The sequence below is a fragment of the Malania oleifera genome, chromosome 4 (genome assembly GCF_029873635.1).
Source record: "Malania oleifera isolate guangnan ecotype guangnan chromosome 4, ASM2987363v1, whole genome shotgun sequence".
NCBI lineage: Eukaryota > Viridiplantae > Streptophyta > Magnoliopsida > Santalales > Ximeniaceae > Malania > Malania oleifera.
In genome coordinates, this window is record NC_080420.1 from 90,036,072 (window position 1) to 90,062,333 (window position 26,262).

The 26,262-nt window shown below is 35.7% G+C and overlaps 1 protein-coding gene across 1 annotated transcript; it reads right to left on the reverse strand.

The window, feature by feature from the left end:
* Positions 1-7,996: 7,996 nt before the first annotated feature.
* Positions 7,997-23,591, reverse strand: LOC131153185 (auxin efflux carrier component 5-like). Its single transcript, XM_058105318.1, has 5 exons — positions 22,756-23,591; positions 22,533-22,618; positions 21,506-21,663; positions 8,256-8,332; positions 7,997-8,155 (listed from the first exon to the last, which is right to left on the reverse strand). Exons 1-5 carry the CDS (start codon positions 23,436-23,438, stop codon positions 8,083-8,085), a joined length of 1,077 nt encoding a protein of 358 aa, XP_057961301.1. The 5' UTR covers positions 23,439-23,591; the 3' UTR covers positions 7,997-8,082.
* Positions 23,592-26,262: the final 2,671 nt, after the last annotated feature.

Below are 26,262 nucleotides of genomic sequence, written 5' to 3' on the forward strand. Positions count from 1 at the left end.
GGGGTTATAAATAGAAGAAGAAATGAAGGAAAAATGTACTTAAATTTAGTTTATTCTATCATTGAACTCTTGGTCTATAATAGTTTACCTTCGCTTAAGATCGCCCTCTAAATATCATAGAGTTAACTTTCTGTGTGCGAGTTAGCTTAGACTCTTAGTAACTACATTGTAAATATTGATCCAAGTTGTAACTATTCCTTTTCAAACCTTCAATGAGATTATTATATATTTCTTTTGTTTGTGTTTTTGACAGGGGCAGCTTACTGGAGTCTCTAAATCCCTTTGCTACATAAAATTTCACGATTCTTATCTTGGGAATGATTTGCTAGGAGCAAAAAATAGGCACGGCGGAAAGATATGCCACTAGTATTAGAAGACGCAAATGAAGGCTTGGCTGCCGACAGAAGTGAATCTATTGCCAAGGAATGGACCTATAATCAATGGCATAAGCACAAAATCAGTGCAGCTAGGGGTTAAAAAAATGATGACCACTTGATTAACAACAGCAATCCATCTCGAAGCCACCCAGTAATAGGTGGTTGAGGAAACCAATAGGCATTCTCACACATTGCTCAAGAATTGACAACTTGTGTTTAGTGATCTCCAAATGGACTTCAGACAAATGATTGAGGCCAAAATGAAAGGACCCGGGAACGAAGGTTCCCTAGAAGAAAATGTAGAGCATGGACTTGTCTCAATCACATTGACGAAAAATTGCCTACTTGGACAGTAGGAGACTTAGCCTAGGTAGTTCAATCATTGAGCAGTTCATCAATAAGTTCACAGCTAGATTTTGCTAGATGTGGAGTAGGTATCAAGCTTATTTGTTCGAGAAAGAATGGGCGAGCCTAGATTTCAATGGTTTAAATTTCAAGATGCATGTAAATTTTAAGGGTAGCATATTCATAGATTTGTGCCACCTTACATCTTGGGTGGCAAGCTATGAGAGGCTCCTAGATAAGGCTAACCAAGAATAGTAGTCATCTAAAAGGACTTACTATATAGACCTCCACTAGGTCTCCGGCAGAAAGTAATTCAGGAGAAGATGACTAATTAGAGAACAAGTCAACCAAAGAAATTGGTGCCATAATAGCAAGACTAGAAAATTTTGCAAAGTGAAATATTGTGGGAAGGGAACTCAAAAGGGAACACTAGCAGAAGATTCGAGTTTGTGGCAAGCAATAAAAGGTGAATAGGTTGAAAAAGACTTTATTTATAGGTCAAAATAAGGTTTGAATGTTTTGCAAAAACCAACCATGGGTGCTTCAATGGGTGATGATAGTAGGCAAGATCCCCCGGGTGAATGTGATGTTGAGAATAAAATATGAATCACCTCTCGCACTAGGTAAAAATATTTGTTGTAAATTGGTGGTTGAAATTAATTGATTGATGGAATCACGTCACTTATTGAGAGCTACTATTTGTTATAAGATGTTTTAATTGTGACATTGTTTAGCCTAAGTGGGTGCCTGGAAGGTGCTAGGAAATGACACATAAAGGCGGATCCATTGCAAGAATGGAAACATGGAGGAGCGATTGGATTTCCATCTAATCTAGTTGACATTAATTTTGAGAAACTTGGCCGAGCACTTGGCAACAATATCCGTTCCCTTAATATTCAATTAACATAGTTGCACAAATATTGAGAAACTCAATCAAGCAACTGTAGGTAACAACACCTAATTCTTGAATTCTCATACAAGTGAGGGAACAATAATAGGTCATTGCAGACTAGATTTGCCTATGATCATGGGCAGTCATAGGTGAGGATTGATGGACTGTATGGAATGTTTTTCATTTGTGATAGTAGAGACAAATTACTAAGACAACAACAAGAGTCCAAAAGCAAAGGATCTAGAAAGATCTTGAGAGATCATCTCGAGGAATATATAGTAGAAGAAGAACTGAAAAAGTAAAAGGCCTTTCCCTAACCTCTCAAATGGAGACCTTTAACTTTTATTAGTCTATCAATGACATCTAGTCTATTTTTTCATTGTCGGTATAATATAGATTACTTTTTCTTAAAAAAAAAGTCCTTTAGATATTATAGAGTTACTTTTCAGTACATTAGTTTAGACTCAATGTACCACCATTGTCAACCTTTATCTAAGTTGCAACTTTTCCTTTTCAAAGCATCAATAATAATCATATTTTATTTTATTTTCATATTGTATCTTTTTTCTCTACAAGGCGAGTTTATCTAAATTCCTTGATCCTCATTCTCACATAAAGATATCCAATTCTTATGTTAAGAATTATTTTCTAGAAATAAGAGCTCTCCTTGATTGTTTGGATCTTCAAGGAAATACCCTAGTTGCTTTTATCATTCACAATTTGATGAAGGTACAAAGTAGTTTGCATTGATAATAGACATGGATTTATGTTTGCTTTTTCTTTTTAGTTTATTTTGACTAATATATATATATATATACACAATAGTTGATATTAAATAATGCAAAACATATACCATTAGGATGTGTTGTTTATGGTGTGGCTCTTTTACTTCAAAGTTTTATTAACAAAGGGAGAAAAACATATGGATGTGTTCTTGGTGCAGGGCAATGGTAAAGAATCGTCGATGAGCACAGAGTGCTCATTGACGAGGATATACCGAGAGCCATAAAATCTCAGAGTTTAAAGACTTGTCGACGAGTGGATAGACTAGTCGACGAGTGCCCTGTTCTCATCAATGAGTACTGTTGGGCTGCGAGAAAATATTTGAATTTTGAATGTAAATAGTGTGACAGTTGGGGATTTGGAGGGAAGTCTCTGAGGGCTTGTTATATATGTTCTTCTGGGCATATTTTGACATCTAAGAGAGTGAGAGAAGATGAGAGAAGGAGAGAAGATCATTGTAGTATGTAATCTTTGTTCTTCATAGTGAAATCTCTTGTCGATTGCTCTCATGGATGTAGGCTTTACCGAACCACATAATTCTTGGTATCGTTGCCTTTATTATTGTTTTCTTTATGTTGCTATGGTTGTGGAATGATTTTGTATTCACCATTGATATTGTTGCAAGTATATGTGTGATCTTTTTATACGATGTTTTATTCCGCTGTGCATTGTTGGAAAAGGCATTCTTTTCACAACAATTGGTATCAAAGCGTTGTTGTATGACCTTTGAAATTGAAGGATCTCTTAGTGTAACAAGGTTTGGTGAAATTTTTATACAAAATTTGAATGAATTGGGAGCAATCATTTGTCTTGTTTGGTTAAGGACGTGTTGTATCACGTCATGGATGAGAATTCTCTGGCATTAGTTTGGTGAAGACAGGAATGCTGAGGTATGTCTAAGGGTTCGTCAAAATCTTCAAGTGTAGTGGATGAAGACTCAAAATGTAGTGATAGAGATATGCTACGTGTTTCATCGGGTTCAGAGTGCCTTACGGGTGATTCTTGGATCTTAGATACCAGATGCTTTTATCCTAGAAAATGGTTTGACATCTACAGGTCAGTTTATACTGGTTGTATTTTGATGAAAAATGATATTTCATGCAAATTGTTTGTTATTGGAAATGTCAAAATAAAAATTTATAATGGTGTTGTAATAACCATATGTGATGTAAAGCTCGAATCGGGTCTAAGGAAGAATGGTATTTCATTAGGAATTATAGTCCGTAATGGATATTGTTACGAGTCTGAATGTAGAGAAATGAAAGTGTGTGAAGGTAACTTGATAGTGATGAAAAGGGAAAAAGTAGCGGGAAATATTTATGCACTACAGGGTGTTACAATTGTAGGTGGAGTTGCAACTCTTGAATCTGAGTCAAGTATCATGTGACATATGCGGTTAAAGCATATGAGTGACAGCATGTATTCAGATATTTGGGAACCAATGATGATAGCATCAGGAATAGACATATGTATTTCGTGTGTTTATCATTAAGGGTCTTGGTGTACTTCATGCAGTGGTTGTGGTGGAGAACTAGATCGGGAGAGAGATTCTCAAGTCAAGCATTAGGGCTGAGTATGCTGGTTTTGTTCAAGGAGTTTTGCATGTAGGGCAGGTTATATGCAGGGCTTGCAGGGTACTTTTTGGTGAAGTCAGTGAGTATGACACATTTCTTATGTGACTGATCGCCAAAGGTATCGCTAGATGGGAAAGTTGCAAATGAATTGTGGGTAGGTTTTGCGTTAGACTACTCGGTTGTGAGTGGATATCCACTGGTGCACTATTCTAATGATGGAGGATCTAGACTTGGTGTTATGTTCAGACGGTACACTTTTGGGTATAAGAAAGGTGGGTGCAAGTTGGGTGATCCTATAGCAAACAAAGGGGTGATCAAGGACATGAATTTTGGTGATAGAGTTATGGGGTAGTGTACTCAGGTAAAGGAAGAGAAACAAATGTTAGAAAACTGCAGTAGCAACAATCATGTTATTCAAGTGGAGTTAAGGACTTAGGGCAAGAATGCGGGGAGTTCTGTAGTGACCCGAAGAATAATAATATTTTAATAATAAGAGGGAGAGAAAATAGAAACAGAAACAGAAACAGAAGGAGGCCATAGACTTGCGTTTGTCGACGACATTACATTTTGGAGATAATATTAAATAATCAAAATTTTAGAAAATTGCCAGACTTCGTCGACGAAGGCCTTAAGGATTTCGTCGATGAGAAAATATTGAGAGAGGGTCTAGGGCGGTCTGAATTTCGTCGACGAATACAGGGCTTCATCGACAAAATTACTAAAGATTCATCGACAAAGTGACGTGACTCATCGACAAATCTGACAGTATAAAAGGAGGAAAATCGGGATTTTTATCAGTTCTCTCGTCGCTCTCTCTCTCCTCTCTCTTTCTCTCTCCTACGACTCTCTCCCCTTTCTCTCTTCATTTTCGGCCCCACCAGTTGCCGGATCGACGATCCGAAGCTACCACAATGCTCCTGGCGGAGTTCTCTACGCATCTACCGGAGCGGATTGTCGGGAAATCGGAGTTGGAAATCATCCCAAATTCAGGGTAAGGCCTTTTAGTCTCATTTTGGCCTTGTGGTAGTTATAGGAAATGATACAGGTAGAAAAATACTGATGTTTAGTTCTAACAAATATTGGTTTTAGGGTGTTTTGTAGGAGGCCCTGCGGGTATCGGGCTAGAGTACAGTAAGGGTTTTTCAGAGATAAGGTAAGGGATATATGCTATGCTAGGAAATTTCTAAATATTATGCAGTGTATTTATTTATGAAAATTATGTACTCAAGTATGGTGTGGCTTGAGAATATGTATGTAGTATAGGAGTATGTTTTATGAATTGTAGTTTCATGATTTTATGTATTTCAGTGCTATGATTATGTGAATTACAGTATCATGATTTTACGAATTTTAACACCATGACTATATGAATTATGGATACAGTATTATGATTACGTAGTTCCAGTATTATGATTTACAAAGTTTAAAGCATGCCATGTTTTCTATTACCATAACATTCAAAGTATACAGATAGAGCATTTACAGAATATATAGACAGTTATACAGAGATAGCATCGAGATGCTACAGTTATAGTATGTACAAAACAGAAAGATAGCGTTATGGTAATTTTGAAAACATGATGAAAATAGTGAAAGAGTATATATATGAATATGTATATAGTATCAGACCTTGTTGAACCATACAGTTTACAGAGCACGGTAACGTAGCTACATGCAGTATACAGTTTACAGAGTGCAACCGCCTATTCAAATAATAGGCTATAGGTCGATCGTATAGTGCCCTTGACATGGACAGACTCCCCATCAAATATGGGTAGAGGTGGGCAAATCGACCGAGGGAGTATAGTGATTTACCTAGTCGGCCAGCCAATGTAGATCCCGCCTATGGGCCGCACAACCCTGTCATGAGGGGTTAAATCATGACATACAAATATCCACAGGGGAAAGTTTACAGTTATTATTATGTATATTCTGATTTACAGAGACAAGGGAACTTATGTATGTTAGAAGTATTTTGAATAGTAACTTAAATACAGATGTGTTAAATGACATGAAAATGGTAATGAATATTATAATTTGTACTGTATTTATAGATGCAGATATACATGATTATATGGAAATAGATTTTTATGATATGATGACTCATTTGCCACACACTAGTAATAGCATATATCGTCTTACTGAGCGTTGGCTCATCCCAGTGTTGAAACCTTTTTCAGGTGATCTAGGTAGGCGAGCAGATCAGGCTCGCAGGTAGAGGGGCGTCTGTAGTGCCCTGACAGCAAAGTGAGTATAGTGGAGGGTTTTTGTAATTGCCCTAGCTAGCTGAGGGCAAATTTTTGGGATTTAGTAACACATGTATATATTCTTTTGGGAAACATGATAGCACTCTGGTATTGTACAGTATGGTATATCATTATGTATGGAAATGTTTATTTGTATTATGCTTCTCGCTGCTTAGGATAATGTTATGGTATCAGAGTATGATAATTATTACAGTGGAAAAAAAAAATCATGTTAATTAAGCAGGTCGTTACAAGTTCTATCTCAAGTCAACAATATCACGGTATGAATGGGCATGTGATGCAGGTGGGGCAACAGACTCAGGGCAAAAATGACATAGTTCATATTGCAAGGAGTTTCAGCTCAGGAGACCAGCAGAATCACTGTGGGTTCGTGTGCACTATCAGATCACTACTCAAGTGAATTGGTGAGGCTTCCATTTTGGAAGAGGGTGATAGGATGCCATGGATTGATGTATTTGTTGTGTGTGAATAATATGTTATTGATTGGAAAGGTTTTGATCGAGGCTGATCAGTTGGGAACTCTGTTGAAAGGTTTTGACATGAATGTGTTGGGTACAGCCAAGATGGGTCTTGGTTTGCTAATTCACATGGATAAAATTGCAGGGAGATTGGTGTTATCTCAGGGTAGTTTTGTGGACAAGGCTATAGGGAGATTGACATTATCTCAGGGTGGCTTTATGGATGGAACCATAGGGAGACTTTGTTTGTTGTCTCAAGGGGGTTCTATAGAGAATCAATATGGAATGTCTACCGTACGGTACCCAAGGATGGGCTGTGATGTCTGGGATTTTTCAAAGGTTCCCTACGTTTGCAATGATGTGTTTCTGCAAGCAACAGGGTGAACCGTCAGTTGTTAGTTTTGTTGAAGACTATACAAGGGACTTTGGTGATATAAGACTTGCAGCAGCTTTTGTGTTTATTGTTGTGAGATGGTTTTATTGGAAGCCTAAAGTGAAGTCTTCAGGTATTGTATCTAAAACTGTATCAGAGTTGATGGTAGAAGTTGAAGCTGCCATTGGTAAGTTCAAGCGGCGTTGCTTGGACTTGGTGCATGTCTCCAAGTGCTAGAAGGGAGACAATCTCAACCGAGCGTTTCGAGTTCGAGGTGGAGCAGTCAGATATGTTTTTCGGGTTCTCCTAAGGGGCGTATAATTGCCAAAGTAGAGATTGTTGTTTATGGTGTGACTCTTATACTTCTGAGTTTTATAAACAAAGGGAGAAAAACATATGGATGTGTTCTTGGTGTAAGTGCTCGTCAACGAGGAGATACCAAGAGTCAGAAAATCTCAGAGTTTAAAGAATTGTCAACGAGTGGCCTTCTCTATCTCGTCGACAAGTGCCCTATTCTTGTCGACGAGTGCTTCTGGGCTGAAAGAAAATATTTGAATTTTGAATGTAAACAGTATGACGGTTAGAGATTCGGAGGGAAGTCTCTGAGGGTTTGTTATGTATGTTTTTTTGGGCATATATTGACATATAAGAGAGTGAGAGAAGGAGAGAAGATCATTGTAGTGTGTAATCTTTGATCTTCATAGTGAAATCTCTTACTGATTGCTCTCATGGATGTAAGCTTTGTCGAACCACGTAATTCTTGGTGTCGTTGCCTTTATTATTATTTTCTTTATGTTGCTATGGTTGTAGAATGATTCTATATTCACCATTGATATTGTTACAAGTATATGTGTGATTCTTTTATACAATGTTTTATTCCACCATCCATTATTGAAAGAGCTCTATTTTCACAATAGGATGAAGCACTAAGATGAAATTAAACTATGGATTAATTAAAATATTGGAGGTTACACATGGAAACCAAGAAACGACATCGATAGACAAGAAATGGATCAATTTAAAAATTCTAAAATTGCATAATATGCAATTAACACCGGAAGTGACACAATTGTGCCAAATATCACCCTGCATCCATTAAAAAGAAAAAAAAAATTAATAAAGTTTTTTTTTGGTTTTATAAATATAAATTGAAAAGTTCCAATAAAAATGAAATTAAACCACTTACGCAGTACTGAGCACATCTGCATGCAGTTCATATTCATGGGCAAAAATGAAGGATGTGATGGATTGTGGTAGAGCTGCCTGTAGTGTAGTCACAAAATAGAACAACAATTCAAATAATCAAATTTCATCAGCTTGATGGCCCATATATTTTCACCAAAGTCTCAGTCCCTTAAAACCATTGAAAGTGCATGAAATTAGGTCACACCCAATTCTAAAATTAGTCCATAAGGAAGACTTATTAAATTTGCAGGGAGTGAAATAATGGTTGGTTAGAAATATTCTTTGATAAAAAATAAGAGAAGTATTTCCCAAGAAGAATCTAGGATGAACTTTTGCAATATGTTTGGAGAAAAAACTTATTTTCTTTGTGAAAGTTATAATTTCTTTTTCTCTAAGATGGACTATAATTCTAATAACAAGAAAATTATTTATAAAGTATTTCCTTTCTTTGAACATTAATCTTCTCTTTTCTCCTTCTATTCTTTGAACGAAGCGTAGGAGTGTAGTTGCAATCATTATTTGTTTGTTTCCATCTTTCTCACCCACTATTTGGAACAAGGATGGCTATTTAGAAGCCGCAATTTGTTTATAACTTTATAAAAGTATGAGTGTAGTTGGTCGTATGATGATTAAGTTGTAATACAAGTCTGTACTACTCTAAGAAAAGACTTAGTAACTTGGTCTCCATTTTCTATTCTTGTTTGTTTGTTTTGTTTTGTTTTGTTTTTTTTCGAAATCATTTTATATATTATTTTCCAAGATATTCTTTATCAATATACTTTTAAATATATTTTACGACATTACCTCGTAGTTTTAAAACAATCAAATCCTGGTTATATTCTCTACTTTCGCAAAGCTCACTTCCATTATCCTCCAAACAAAAAAAAAAAAAGTCCTATTTTATGGTTGAGTGCTGATGGGTGAACCCAATTTATGAATTTGGAGGAACCCATTGAATTGAAACTAACAACAACAACAACAAAAATAATGAGCTCTTCATTTTCTTTACCTCATGCCTCTTTGCTTGAGGATGGGTTTGGATGTGGATGTTTTTTAGTGAAAACAATAAACTCTCGAGAACCTTAAGTTGAATAAAGTAAAAATAGCAACTTGAGGATCGGTCCCCAAATTACTCTTACCTTTGTCATGACAAGGGCTTATAGAAAGGAATTCTATACATATTTGACATTTTGGATGCAAAGGTCTTTGTTTGGAAATAAATATGAACAACCCACAAGATCCACTCAATTCACTTTACCCACAACTTTTGTTAATTATTAAAAACGAAGATGCTATAGTTGTTATCGAAGCACTTATCAAAATGAAAATGACATTTTTTTTTTTATAATATCATCTTTAGTAGGAATTCCAAATTTATGGCTAATTTTATAAATTTGGAATATTAACTCCAAAATTTTCAAATTTTGCTAGAGTATAATTGAAGATGATTACTGCTTGAGCAAGTTAATGCTACCTGTGTATCTTTGATTCCTAAAGTAAAACATTCCACCAAAGCATATTATTTTCAACCAATAGCCTATTGCAACGTTATATACAAATACATAACAAAGATTATAGAAAATAGACTGCGTCATTGCTTGGCTTCTTTGTTAAGTACCAATCAAACATAATTCATAAAAGAAAGATATATTCAAGACAATTAAGATATTGGTCCTTTGAGGATTTTTTTTTTTTTGCTTTGAAGGTTGACATTAAGAAGCATTTGATCCTATTAGTTGGGATTTTGTAACTTAATTGCTTTTAAGTAATAGTACTCTTTCATGTTCTATTGTTTGGATTAGGAAGTGCATCTTAACTCCTTGGTATTCCATTTCAATTGATGGATCTACGGAGTTTTTTTTTAAGGCAATTAATAAAGCAATAACAGTGAAGCAAAGGGATCCTATTTCTCTTGATCTCTTTGACTTGGTCATGGAGATTCTTAAATTGCTTCATGTAATATCTACTAAAGTGAGCATCTCCTTTCTTAGCAATATAGAAAAGTTGGCATTGCAAATTTATGTTTGATATTGATTATCTCCGATCCTGGTAATTACTCATGGTGATATTTCCTTAGCAACTAGCATCAAGAATTCATTTAGTCTCTTGAATATTCATATAATTCTTAGAACAGACCTACTAAATTGGAAAATTTATATAGTATGAGATTAGTCTTCTTTTGGGTGTTCTTGAGTGTATTATTCTAATCAAATACCTTGACTTATCTTTAGTCACTGAGAAAACTTCTAAATCTGATTAATGTAAAAACATTATTAAAATAATATTAGGTAGGATTCATCTTTGTATAATCACAAACATATGTTATATGTTGACAGGCTTTAATTAATTATGTGTTGCGATGTATCAAAGGGTATTGGTGATCTACTTGTGTGCTTCCCAAATATGTAGTGAAAGGTTTAAAATAGAAGTTTAAGGTCTTATTGGAAAGGGAATGATAGGAATACTAAAGTTAGCAATGTCAACTAGTTTTATATAAGTCATAAAATGAAAAGAGCCTTGATGTTTTTGAAGCCTGTTTCTAATTGAAATAAACCTTCATTTTGAAATTCTTTGGAATTTTATTTTGCTAGCTTCAAAGCATTACTTTGTTGACATGCATCCATACTTACAAATTTAGGGTTAGAAGTGTCAAACCTTGCCAACTTCTAGTGATGTGGTGCCATGTGGATGCTCATGTGGGCATTATGTAGATGCTTAGGATGAATTTCTCTCTAGAGTCTTCTTACTCACATCACTTACTAATTTTTTCCATTCAGCCCTAATCTACTTGAACAAGCTTACAAAGTACGAGCCTCCATTCCATTTGTATGGGCAGTTTGATGGGTATGGGTGCTTCCAACAATTTTATAAAGGTCAAGGAATCCAAAAGATTTGGGATCAAATGTATAATGGAGCAAGGGTGGCTTAAGGATATGAACTCTAAGGCCAAGCCCATCTATGGTGTAGCATACAAGATAAAGCCATGCCTTGGTGAATGATTTAGTGTGATGTATCAATTAGTAGTGCCTATGGATGGTTACAATATAGTCCTTGGGACGGGGTTCCTAGATGGCGTCCAAGCCTTTCAACTTCTCTTTGCCAACAACAAGCACATCTTAAAGGAGGGAAGTATGTGCATGGTACCAGTCACTTGTGAAACATCCATTAAGGCCAAGTCTCTTTTTGTCATGCAACTCTCCAATGAGGAAGAGAAGGAACCAACATATCTTGCAATTTGAAGATTGAGGATCATTATACACTTTTCCTAAAAGAAAGTTTACCTATAGAGATCCAACTTGTCCTTGAAGATGAAAAGGATGTTATACCATCTGAGCTAAAAAAGAAAATATCACTTGAGAGGAAGGTAGACTATAGGATCAAGTTGAAACTTGGTGTAAGACCTCAAAATATGGTACCTATCAAGTGGCTTCTATAGAGTTAGAGGAGCTTAAAAAAGTAGTTGAAGGAGATATCGCTTGAGGGCAACATGTAACCATAATAAGCCCCCTATGGTGCACCCTTTCTCATTCAAAGGAAGCACGATGGCTCTCTTTTCCCATTTATCAACTATAGGGTACTTAAGAGATTATAGTTAATAACAAATTTCCCATTTCATTAATTGTGGATTTGTTCAACCAACTTAATGGTGCTCGGTGGTTTACTAAGTTGTACATGCATGCATGATACTACTATGTAAGGACTGCAGAATGGGGTACTGAATCTAGGAGTGCATCTATAACATTGTATGATTCTTATAGTTATGCCTTTTGGTATTAAAAATACTCATTTTTATTCTTATGAAGACGATATTCCAAAACATTCTTGGATAAGTTTTTTGTGGTGTATTTATGTGATATTATAGTGTATGAAAAGATCCACTTAATAACATACAAAGAACCTACAATAAGTCTTCCAAGTGCTAAAAGAGAATGAAATCTATGTGAAGAAGGAGAAGTATGTTTTTGCTTGTGATGATGTGACATTCTTGGCCATGTAATAGGAGGCCAAAAGCTTCGCATGGATAGGCAAAGGTACAATACAATAATCGGAGCCACCGTGGAAGTGACCAAGTTAAGATCCTTCCTTGGCTTAGTGAATTAATGTGAAAAGGTTTATCAAGGGATATTTAGCCTTGGTACTATCTTAGATGGACCTAGTCAAGAAGAACAAAATGTGGGAGTGGAATGATCAATGTGATAGGATGGGCCTTTGAAGCACTTAATAAGGTCATCATGGAGGATTCGTTGTTAGGCTCCCTAACCAAACAAAACTTGCAAGGTGCATATTGACACACCACATTTGGCTAGTGGTGGGGTTCAAATGAAAGAAACACATCTTGTGGCCTATGAGAGCCAAAAATTTATTGATATAAAGAGGCAATATTATCATTCAACATAAGGAGATGACTACTATGGTACATTGGCTTCATACATGGAGACACAACTAATTAGGGACAACATTCGTCGTAAGGACCAATAATGTGGCACTTGCTACTTCCTCACTCAAAAAAAGCTCCCCCCAAAATAAGTGAGATGGCTAGATTTCTTAGTAGAGTTTGACTATATGCTTGAGTACAAGCTCAAAATGTCTAACTTGATAGTAGATGCACTAGCCAAAAGGTTGAGTTAGCAGCCTTTGTAGAGCCCAAAGAAGTTTAATGGATCAAAAAAAGGAAATTTTAGACCAAGATTCTTTAGCCAAGAGTAGGATAAACAATGTCAAAGATGGATTGTGGTAGTTTCAACTAAAGAATGGTCTACTCTTCACTAAAGAAAGTCATATCTATGTGAGGAAGGAGATTCTTAAGGAGTTTCATGACTCCAAAGGGATTGGAAATCTAAGGATCCTTCCTACTTTGCACTTGTGGAAAATTTGTAATACTGGCCAAAGATGAGGGATGACATAGAGACCCAATGTACAAACTTATCTTGTGTGCCAATATGACAATGTATATCAATTAACACCAACTTGTAGGATGGTTGGAGCCTTTACCTATACCTAAATGTTCGTGGGAAATAATTTTTTATGGATTCATCACTTGCTTACCAAATTCAAAAGGGTACGTATAAGAAAATACATTTTTATGACAGATTAATAAGTTCCTCACAAAACAATGATATTAATTAATATAGGGCAATATTTTTATTTCTATATTGATGAAAAATTTTCTTACAAAATTGTGTTTTTCTTTTGTGGAAATTACCAATTTCCTTGCAAAAATATTGTGTGTATTGTAAGTATTAGCAACAAAGTTTAATTATTAGCTGCATTTTTATTACTTATTGTGCTGAAAAAACTCCCAATAAATTATAGACATTTTTATGGCACTTGGAAATTTCATCACAAAAGGCAATATTTTTGTGACGAATTTATATCCCTGCAAATACAATTAGTTACACCTTTTTTTTCATAGATTTGCAACAAACCAATTTTTGTCAAAAAAGATATTTTGCGTCAAAATTTTGAATTTTTGCAAGGAAATGTTGCACACCAAAAAGGGCATTTTCTTGTAGTGATTTTTACCATTGCAATGGATGTGGAGAGAATTTTCAAGTATAGTATGTTTATGCCTATCCCTATTGTAGAATATAAGAAGTAACATATCTATTCTTTAAGCTTGTGCTTAAGTGTTGGGAAGTTTGGATTACAATAGTAGGTGATTGGGATGGAAGATTCATGGGCTGATTTTGGATGGAACTTTTTCGACCCATGGGGTTTGAATCTTAACTTCTGCACAAGCTTACCTACACAAATTCATGGCCAAGCCAAAAGTGTTAATGCCTTATTAGAATTATATTTGAGGCACTATGTGAATGGTAACAAAAGGGATTGGGAAAATTTGCTTGACACATAGGTCAAGTCTCCTATAACTTACGAAGAAGTGAGTCCATGCATCAGAGCTCTTTTGATTTAGCTAGCCACAAGATAATAGTCATTGACGCCCAATAACATTGCCGTAGAGTATGCGGACAATAGTTTAGTAGCTTAAAGAGTTGCCAATGGATGACATAAGCATATTAACATGGTCTGGTAACTAAGAAGATAAAGAAGTGGGAAAATAAGAAGTGATGACACAAGGAATATCAAGATAGGGATCTTGGTTAACCTCCTGTCTCACCAAGGTATGCATTCAATGCAAGGTGTTGGTAGGGAAGTATGGATGACCTTCTTCTCATTTTTTTTTTTTTTTTCAATGATTACGAGTTGAAAAGGTGACCTACCAAGTGAAACTACCACCAAAACTAAGGTTCCATTCTATTTTCTATGCAAGCTTACTCAATTCGTTTCATGCTGACATGGAAAACCCAAGATGAAGTATTCAATTAAGAGGGCTCTCACATCCATAACTACTTTTTATGACAAGAAGGTGGATTTCATCCTTGCTCACTGAGTCATTCATAAATAGGAGACTATATATATAAAGTTAAGTGGAGTACTTAGCAAAGTGGAAGTGTAACTTGATACTAAAGCAAGTTGGAAACATGAAGATTACTCGTTGCGGTAGTAGACGAAAAAAATTTGATTTCAAAGAAAAAGATATGGCATGGAATATCTAGGGAGAATGTTTAGATGACTACTCAAAGTCAGGGTTTTCCTTCCCTAGATTGAAACAAATCATCCCTTTTTTTTTTCTTTATAGATTTGTTTGGATTGCTATCATTTATCGAATATAAAGAACAATGATTTCAAAACTATAAGTGAAGGCCTCCTTGGAGGCTAACTCAATTGTTCAAAAGATCCATCTAGATGCTAGAAGTAGATGTAACGACATAAAGACCTTTAATTATGACTATGTTGCTATAAGGCAAGCTTAGCCCTTTGTCATGTTATATGTTCCTTTGTATTTCCCTTTTGAGCTAAATATATTTGCAATTTATCTTTTTCATAGAAAAAAGAAATAAATATACCTTAGTAGGAACTCAAAAACTACAAAATAAGTTTATTAGAAAAGGGAGATTGTAAACAAAGACTCAATTTGTTGGCTCTTTGCCAGTTAGGTGCTATAGGCAAAATCCTCACAATTGACAATCTCGAAAGGAAAGGGGAGGGGCACAAGTTAACTACTGGATTGTGCCAACAAATGGAGAATTAGTTAATCATATTATAATTCTCTATGCATATGTTAACAAAATATGACCTTAATCCTTAATTTTCTTACGACCTTATTGGTAATGCCTCAATCACATTCTACATGTTAAGGGTTAACGGAAGTATGAGAGCTCTTAAAGTATCCATATTGAAGGCAATAACTTGGGTTGGGAAATATGGAAGAAAATAAATATAAGAATCCAACTTCCAAAATAAAATTAAGGTGCCAAAAATAAAATCTTTTTGAGGATCACAAAAGGGAAAAATTGTTAGGTTAGACTTAAATAAATCATATTTTAATAGCCAATCAAATCTTTTGATTTTTGTTTTATTTTTTCAACTAATGGTTATCTATTTGAGTCGAACTTTCTAAAAATTATTCAAACTTCAAGAATTTGATTTGTGATATGGTAAGACATCCTAACCTAATAATTTCATATCATGAAAAGCCTATCCCATTAATGGAGTAGAATGCATAAAGTGATAGAATATTACGTGTTCTTGGTGAGAATTCAGTTCACTCCATACACTTGAGGAGGGGAAGATGATGATATACTAAAAATGAATTTCCTTTTAGCACCTCTATCCATACTTAGACCAAGAAAGAAAGTAAAGCCCATGCTCATGTTTCCACTAAACTGATCAAACTTGTGTAATGTTTTGTTCATAAAATACCTATTTTTAAAAACAGAATGGTAACTATATATAGAAGAATTTGATAATTTCTATTAAAAAATCTATATTATTTTCATAAAACAATGACAATATAAAAATTTTTATATATCTATTATAAGTAATAGATAAGGAATAAATATTTTCAAATTTCATCATGAAACTGTATATTCATTTCCTATTCCATGTTAGATGGAACAATAAAGAATATTTACCACGTACAACTTTCAAATTTTTCATTTTATTCCATCTTATTATATGAATTTCTATTTCTCGCGAACCAAACATAACCTTATTCTTCTTGTTAACGTGTATTAGGCTTTGGGCTGAAGTCCAACCCTTATTTACTTGTACTACAACACTCTTATTACTTGTACTACACTTGTACTGCACTCCTATTTACTTGTACAGTACTTCATGCCTCCTATATAAATAGACACCCATATATACTCTTAGACACAAGAAATACAATATTATTTGTTCAGTATTTCTAACATGGTATCAGAGCCACTACTCTGACCTTTTCTTAGTAGTATTGTTATCTTGGTGTTGCTCCTTCCCTATCATGCTTCCGCCACCATCAAGGAACCACACCACAAACCACTGCATCCTTTGTCGCCATGGTGCTCATCACTCTGATCAAGCTTTTGCAGGTACCATCAAGATCGTTGTTTGCCGATCTATTCATCGGTGGAAACTAGGACATCATCGGAGCTCTTCAGAGTCCACACGCCTCATGCACCTCATGCGCCAATCGCCTGCTGCCTACTCACGCTCCAAACGCTTGTTTCATCCTGCCACGTCAGCCCTAACTGGCATCCTCACGCCACATTAGCTTGCCACGTTAGCCTGCCACGTTAGCACGCCATGTCAACTTGTTAACTGTTGACTCGAGCGTTGACCATAGACTGAATCGTTGACTTTTCTAGGGTTGACTTTTTTAGGCCAGGTTCTCCTTACCCAGTTTTTCGCATAGATTTCATTTTTGCAATCTATTTTTTTTTTTGGGTGCATATTGTGTCTCTAAATGGATAAAAATGATGTTTTTCTTCCTCGCCCCATCAATACTACAATGGAGGGGACTAGGAATTATTTATCTTGGTCTCAAGCTATGCACAATTTTCTTAAGGGTCGCATGCTTTGGCAATATTGTGCTGGTGCAATCACTATTCCTGTCAAGGGGACAATTGAGCTATTGCATTTACTGCTCGCATAGTTGAATGGGATAGTCATAACCATATAATCCTTACTTGGCTTCGGAACACTTCCATTCCTTCCATCTCCAATCTGTTGGGCAGCTTTGACGATGCAAAAGCTACATGGGATATGTTGGTCAAACGATATTCCACTTCTCATGGATTCATGAAATATCAGTTAGTGGTTGAGTTACATTAGCTCTAGCAAGAACCAAATCAATCTATCAATGAATACTATGATAAGCTTTGCTTCCTTTGGGAACAAATTGACCTTTCTGATCCAACTTGGGCATCCTCAAAAGATGCTTAACAGTATGCTGCTGTTCGAGATGAATTTCATTTCTATGAGTTCTTGATGTCACTTGAAAAAGCCTATGAGCCCATTCGAGATCAGCTTCTAATTGCAGTCCTCCTCCCTCTCTTAATACTACTGTAAATGAGTTAGCTAGAGAAGAAGCTCATATTGCAACCCTTCAAGCTCATAATAAGTTAAATGTTCTAGCTATTGCTCCCTCTTCTCCCACAGAGCAACCTTCACAATTAGGGTTTGATGCCTCTAGCTCTAGCAATCGTCGCAAGTAGTCCAACAAAAAGTTTTGCAACTATTGGAAGCATCTTGCCACAGTATTGAGACTTGTTACCGTTGCAACAAATCTATTGCAGATATTGCCAATTCTGAGTCTACTCCGCCAATACATTTCATCTTGGCTAAGTCTCAGTCTTTTGGATCCTCTATCCACCTCTCCTCAACTGAACTACATGACATAATAGCTCAGGCTATTCATATGTATGGTAATGCATCTCTTTCCATTGCTATCTCAATCTTGCCTAGTAAGTCTCAATTGCCCTTTGGCATTCTTGTCTTGTTCATGCACCCTCTTCTCAAGTGCAAAAATTAGCTTCTAGGGGTCTGTAAGTTTCTATGTCCAAAGGCAGTTTTGATTGTACTTCATGCCAGTTAGGAAAACAACCAGTTTTACCTTTCAATAATAGTGAATCTGTCACTAATAACATTTTTGAGTTAATTCATTTTGATGTTTGGCGACCTTCTCCTATTACTAGTGTTGGTGGATCTCGATATTTTGTTATCTTTATTGATGATTATTCTCATTATAGTTGAACTTTTCACATGAAATCTCGTTCTGAATTACTACCAATCTATAGTAACTCAAAAATGATTGAAACACAATTTTCCAAACATATCAAGATTTTCGATATGATAATGCTCTTAAATATACTCAATATGCTTTTCTAGCCATTTCGCATTCCTATGGCACTGTACATCACCTAACTTGTCTGGGCACCTCTCAGCAAAATGGTAGATCCAAATGAAAATTTCATCATATTCCAGACACTGTTTGTGCTCTTCTTCTCTCTGCCAAAGTTCTTGCTTTTTTTTTATTGGGGTAAAGCTGCTCTTCATGTTGTTCATATTATTAATTGCATTCCCAGTCCTGTCATCCAAAATCAAACTCCATATGAGCGTATTTTTGGGTCACCTCTAGATTATCATCTCCTTCGCTCCTTCGGTTCTATTTGCTTCATTCTTCTTCAGCCATATGAGCACAACAAACTTGAGCCTCGATACAAACTTTGTTGTTTTCTTGGCTATGAAGAAACTCAAAAGGGGTATTGGTGTTATGATCCCGTCTCTCATCATCTTCCCGTCTCTCATCATCTTCATGTCTCCCGTAATGTTGTCTTTTGGGAACACCAATCCTTTGTTGAGCTCTTTCATTTTCGTTCTTCCCTATCTACCTCCACTGTATTAGAAATCTTTCCATATGAGTCACCTATTTCCTTTATAGATGCTCATTAACCTCCTATAGACTTCTCTGTTTAATCACCATATACTTTTGATCCCTTTCCTAGTTTACCCTTTCATGAATAGGTGGACGATGAACCAGTTGACGACGAGCTACTCAACCCTAAGCTCGAGTCTCCTGCTCCTGCTCCACTTGAAGATCTTGTAGAATACATTCCACCTCATCACTCAACTTGGGTAAGATTCATTCCTGCTCACTTACTTGACTATCATTGTTACACTGGCCTTGTTACATTGCATGAGCCTTGCACCTATCGTGAGGCCTCCATTGACCTCTTAAGGTAGATTGCAATGAAAAAGGAACTTGATGCATTATCTAAGAACCATACTTGGGATTTGGTTACTCTCCCTCTTGGATAGTCTGTTATTGGTTGTACGCGGATCTACAAGATCAAGACTCACTTTGATGGGTCCATTGAGTGCTATAAGGTTCATCTTGTTGCAAAAGGTTTTACACAGGAGTACAGGATTGATTATGAGGAGACCTTTGCTCCAGTTGCTTGTATCTCATATGTTCATACCCTCTTAACTGTTGCTGCTGCTAGTAAGTAAGACCTTTTTTAGATGGATATCAAAAATGCCTTTCTTAATGGGGAGTTAAGTGAAGAAGTTTATATGTAACCTTCACATGGTCTCTCTGTTGAACCAAACAAGGTTTGTCACCTTTGACATGTATTTTATGGTCTTAAACAAGCTTTAGGAGCTTGGTTTGCCAAGTTAAGCTCCATCATCTTTCGCTTGGGTTTCACTACCAATCCTTATGATTCTACCTTATTTCTTTATTGCATTGACAAATGCACCATTTTTGCTTCTTGTATATATGGATGATATTCTTATAACTAGTGATGACCTCAGTGGCATTCAATAACTCAAGGATTTTCTCAGTTAGCAGTTTGAGATGAAAGATCTTGGTCATCTTAGCTACTTCTTGGGTCTTGAAATCACTCATTCCATAGATGGTATTTACATTTCTTAGGCCAAACTGGTTATCTTAGATTGAATATTTGTTGCAATTTTGACGTGTTTTCAGAAGAGGGAGACTAGCCGTATGAATAGTTTTGAATTGCTCAGACTCAGTTAGGAGAGCACCAAACTGGTTCAGACCCAGTTAGGAGAATTAGGTGCACCATCCTAGTAAGGTATTGTAAAGGTTGGGGTCAGCCCTGTTAATCTGACTTGGGATATTCCTTTGCCCAGTAAGGAAAGGGAGGTTGTAAAAGGTGTTGCTCCACCTGCAAGTGAGCAACTTTAGTGAACTCTTACTTGTGAGCTTGAGGCGGAGATGTAGACATTATTGGCCGAATCTCGATAACATTTCTTGTGTCTAATTTAATTTCTGCAATTTGAATTCTTGCACTTGAATGTTTATGTTTTATTATTGTGTATAATTATGAATTACTAAGCCTGTTCTATATGCTTTGAATATTTGTTTAGTTAATTGCTTGAGAAATTGAGACTGTTTTAGAAAGACCATACGTTGTGTACTACTGACTGCGATTTGAACCAAACCTAGGAAGGATAATTTTTTAAATACCCAATTCACCCCCTCTTGGGATTACACCAATTCTAATTCTTCAATATCTGAAGAGCACTCTCTCCCATGACCTTTTCTACTCTACTCAGTCTTTGCTTGTTCTTCGTGCATTCTTTGATACTGATTGGGCAGGAGATCCCACCGATCGTAGGTCCACCATTGGTTATTGTTTTCTTCTTGGCACTTCTCTGATTTCTTGGCGAAGTAAGAAACAAACTCTTGTGACCTGCTCTATTACTGAAGCAGAATATCGTGCCCTTGTTGATACCACATCTGAGATTCTTTGGCTACGATGGCTTCTCAAGGACTTAGGTGTGTCCACATCCTCTGTTACCCCTCTTTATTGTGACAATCAAAGTGTCATTCACATTGCTCACAATGATGTCTTCCATGAATGGATTAAACATGTCGAGATTGATTGTCATTTTATCTGTTATCATATTGTCCATGGTGCTCTCAAGCTCTTCTCAGTTTCTTCTAAAGATTAGTTTGCGGATATCTTCACCAAGTCACATCCTAAGGGACATCATCATGCTTGGATTGACAACCTCGAGCTGGGTCTCCCACTCAACTTGAGTTTAGGGGGGCTTTTAGGCTTTGGGCCGAAGCCCAACCGTTATTTACTTATACTACAATCTTATTACTTGTACTACACTTGTACTGCACTCCTATTTACTTGTATAGCATTCCCTGCCTCCTATATAAATAGGCACCCATATATACTATTAGACATGAGAAATACAATAATACTTGTTAAGTATTTCTAACCCTTCTATCATGGGAGTTTCTTCCCCTCTGCTTTTGGCTTTGGTATATTTTCTTCCTACCTTGTACATAACTTTTTTTATATCTTAATAAAATTTACATCATCTTTAATTTCAACATGTAATTAGTATACAAAATAATATTTTCAAAGCAGGATTATAATGAATTACCTGGATAATAGCAACACGCAAGACATCGCCATGTAGTCCCACAGCAACGGACCCTATAGCCATTGCTGCAGGTCCAGCAATAAACCTTAGAACCATCCCAAACACAGTCAGGCTTGTGCCACAAGCAATAATCTTTTCTTGCGAAGCCATGAAGAGTCCTGCACATTTGCATAATATGTTTGGTAAAAGACATCAGGGTACAAATTAAGAAAAAATTGGAAGAAACGTGTGAATGAATAGTCTTGTTTTTCTTTGCTCAGTTGTGATTTAAAAAAAAAAAAAAAGATTTAGTAGGGAAAGGAAAATAGAGTGAATCATCCTTTATATTCCATGCAATTTCAATTTATCGGGAAAATGGTTTAGAAACGGATGGAAAGAATTATTCCAGTTAAAAAGTGAGATAAAAATTTCCTTCTTCCTCACTAATAAATAGGATTTCGAGATCAAATACTTGGAAGTTTTCCCAAACTCACCCGAAATCCAGTATTAGAATTGTTGTCTAAAGTAAGATGTGGTTAGACAATTGAATTTAATAATTTATTGGGAGCAGGGGAAGCACACACTTTTTTCCCTTTTTTTTTTTTTCCTTTTTGTATTTTTCCCTCTAGAAGAAATTATAGGTTAAATTGCATTACTATGTCACATTTTTAGATAACTAATTAATAATATAGTATTCTTAGGTTTACATATCTTAGAAATTTTTTTCTTAAATTGATAATTATTAATTAAAAAATCACTTAACATCTAAATAAATGATTGAGTACATAAAATGTAGTGTGATTAAACAATCTAAATCGATAATGTCTCTCTTTCTCATGGGTGCGTGCCCGCACACATAGATTTACAGCACCATCCATGGCGAAACACAATTTTTTTTTTCTCTAGTGATCTTTAATAGTTAGAGAAGCCTGCATAAACATATGCATGCACTAATTAACTCAGGTGAGAAGTTGCCTAGCTTATTCCACGTGATCCTTTCAAACTCTAAGAAAATAGATTATGTATATAATTAATTTCAGTAATATACCCATATTAAACATTGCAGTCCCTGTTCCAGCTCTTGACATGATCAACACTGATCCCTCCATGATACTTGGCATTTGAAAACTCCATCTGAAAAAAAAAAAAAAAAAACAATGAAAATCAGAAAAGAGTTGCACATATATGCTCCTTAATCAGATAAACGTGACTAAATTTATTAAAGTTAAGTATGTATATAATTACACGCTTAGTCTTGCTAACAGCAATACCTGTTTGCTATCAAAGCCCAGATTATGCCCACTATACAAGCATAAGAGTTTGGATTCATGGCAAGTTTCAGCCACACAACCCTCATCAAATGCCAGAAGGACGGCCTCGCATGGATCACGACAACCTCCCCGTTCCCCTCCAAATCCTTCACTGGTTCATTCGGCGAAGAAACCCGGTCTCCAATGGTTGTTTTGGGAGATACGTCGGTGCCCGACCGACGAAATTCCAGCACGAACAAGAGAAAGGTAAACCAAATAATGGCCTGCACAATAGAAGACTGCACCACTAGATCTACCCCTATTTGCCCATACATGGCTTTCATCAAGGGCACACCTACCACCAGAGAATTGGTTAAAGTGGACAAAGAGAAGCTTGTTATAGACCAGCAATAGCTTCCCTTGCTGCTGAACTTGGCCCAGAAGGCAACCACGGCCACGATAACGAACTTGGAGATGGCGTCAGCGCTGATGAACAAGTAGTTCATCTTGAACGGGTCGACGTGGGCGGTGAACTCGAAGCTGAAGAGAGGGAGTGTGAAGTAGCACAAGAAGCGGTTTATGACGTCGCACTGGTCGGCGTTAAAGATGCGCCACCACTTCACCGACCCATATCCGAGAATCAGTGCAAAATAGAGAGGCACCATCGCCACTACCACCTTGTAAACATCTTCCCACCCTATCATTTCTCTCTCTCTCTCTCTCTCTATATATATATATATATATATATAGATAAAGTTGAAGTAACTATAGAGTTCTGAGGCACTATTGAATGGGTGTAATATAATCTTCAATGGACTAACTGGGCTGCTTATTTATACCCATGCAGAGGAAAAGCCACTTCAGTTGTCTTTTATTTATATATATATATACATGCGTAATTTTTGTGGAGACAGCGGTGGATGTGTGTGATATATATTCTGTGCTATGGGTTCTTGCAGTGTGAGATACGTTATTGAATAGGTTTGTGCATACAAATTAAAGCTAACGTTGCTTTCAGCAGCAGGTTTGTACATATATATTCTGTCATAAATTATCTCAATCCCCACCTTGCCGAAGAACCAAACAAGCTCATGACGCATACATAAGAATAAAAACAGTAATAATGCAAAATCAGAGACCCTCTATTTGCAAAGGTGGGAGGAATAATCGATGCACCTCATTCCTTATTCCACTGTTGCAAAGCATATACATATATATATATATATATATATATATATAGAGTTTTTTTACAGAATTATTAAGAGAAAAGGAAAAAACATAAATATGTACAGTTGGGGGAAAAATATGTCTTGGCTTGTCAAGGTGTAGGGGGAGGAATACGTTGTTTACAAATAGTAGTCAACTGTTTAGAGTTATCAATGAGTTGTATAAATTGAAGAAGATGGGTACGATTTATATGAGATATGTTTAGCTGATTTCTCGTTGGTTTTGGTCTATACTTTATGTTGTTTATCTTTTATTTGTTTTATTACGTGATATTTGCTTTGTAGGTCCTTGTTTTGTTTTGTTTTGATTGAACTTGTAATCCTTTTTTTGGTTGGATGTTGGTGTTGTTATTTGGGAGGCCTTTAAAGTTTTGTCTTTTGTTTCTCCCTTTGATTATCTTGTAACCACGGTATTCCTCCGCCAAAAGTGAGGGTTTATCAATAAATAAATGGAGGTGCCGTCCTTCTTTAAAAAAAAAAAAGTTGGGGGAAAAATATGCAAATGTACCCATGTGTCTAGATGTGATAGCGGTGTTTTGCAGTCAGCGCACAAAATTTCAAGTGAAAAAAAAGTAAAAATTGAAATGACAGTGTGCACAGACTACACACTAGACAACACGAAAATCAAGAAAAAAAACACTAAAACGGCAAAATCAACTTTCCAAAAGTTAGTTTGCCCCACGTGGCTTAACTCCCGTGCATGTATAATTAGTTGTAGTCAAAACCAACTTTTGAAAATCGATTTTGACATGCACTTACAAAACCATGCACATACCAAACCATGCAGCTCGTGTTTGCTTACCCCCTCCCTCTTAGCTACCCGCGTGCCACATCTTCCCCCACCCCGATCTCCTATTTATTCTCATTTCATCCCTCACTTTCCACTCATCATTTCTCCTTCTTTCATTTCATTCTTCTTTCTTTCTCCTATAATCTCCCTCACCACTTTCAAGTGTTGTGTGAACTTGTTGGATATTTACTCTTAGAACTATCTTTCAAGGATCAGTGATGACGGTTTCAGTGATAGTTGAACTAATTTAACTTTTTTACCTTTTTTTGTACATTAATTTCATTTTATATTGAGGTATTAATATATATATATACTTATAAGCGAACCTTGTAAAAGTACAGGTCTTATTCTCTTTTCCCTAATTTCTTTAATTTAAGTACATTTATACTTGTTTATATTTATTGTGAATATTAATTGGTTTTTTCATTGGTTGATCACTTGATTAAATTGTGGTTAAAATTGTTTAAAGAATTTGCATTAATTTTTAAATACCTAATTCACCCCTCTCTTGGATTACACCATTTGTAACAATTGGTATCAGAGCTTGGTTACAATAAGTTTAACCGTTTTTGTATAAAGATCACATGGATCATATTGGTGTATCCCTGTTTTGTGAGGGTCAATCCTTTACAAAGTCTCCAATATTTTGTGGTATAAATTACACCTTTTGAAAACAAAGAATAAGAATTTTTATCCAAACAATGGATTGAAGGGCTTGGAAAATGATTGTTCAAGGGAACTATGTTCCTATGAAAATTATTAATAATAAAGAATTTCCCAAAGTAGAAAATGAATTGGATGATAACGACATTACATTAATGCAAATCAATTTTAGTGCTATGAACATTTTGTATTGTGCTTTAGATACTAATGAATTTAATAGGATCATGACTTGTCAAAGTGCTAAAGAAATTTGGGGAAAACTAGAAAATACATATAAAGGAACTAAAGAGGAGAAGGCCACCAGTTGGGATGATTCAGACTCAAGTGATCAAGAAAAAGTAAATTGTTGCTTAATAACATTAGTTGATGAAGAGGTACACCTCTCTCCTTTTACCTCTTTAAATGATTCATGTAATGATTCTTGTGATAAATTATATGACAAATCTAGTAACGAATCTTGTAATGAATCATATGATGACTTGTGATGAGCTTGCCTTCTTACGAAAAATTCAAAAAGAGTTATTAAGGTTCATAAGACCCTCGTTAAGATGTCTAAAAATAACACAATTTTGAAAAATGAAAATGAAAGTTTGGAAAAAGATTTAAAAGAATCATATGCTACCTTAGAAAAGGAAAAGGATTTGAAAATCTCTAGCTTGGAAAGAAAAATGGAAGATTATTCTAGAATAATATCCAAATTTACAAATGAAAAGGATAACTCAAATAAATCATTAATAGTTAAAAGAAATTTTTTTTTTTCAAAAAAGATTCAGGTTCCTCTTATAAATCCTATGGTCATAATAATTTTTATGTCTTATCAAGTAAAAATAGGGATAATAAGCCAAATCC

What these genes read in the sequence shown, in the direction of transcription:
- LOC131153185 (XM_058105318.1), bottom strand. Translation starts at nt 23,438, where the DNA reads ATGATAGGGTGGGAAGATGTTTACAAGGTGGTAGTGGCGATGGTGCCT. An exon ending in TGGGCTTTGATAGCAAACAG is followed by an intron (nt 22,619 to 22,755) that starts GTATTGCTGTTA and finishes TTTTTTTTTCAG; the next exon opens with ATGGAGTTTTCAAATGCCAA. An exon ending in TGCGTGTTGCTATTATCCAG is followed by an intron (nt 8,333 to 21,505) that starts GTAATTCATTAT and finishes ACTACACTACAG; the next exon opens with GCAGCTCTACCACAATCCAT.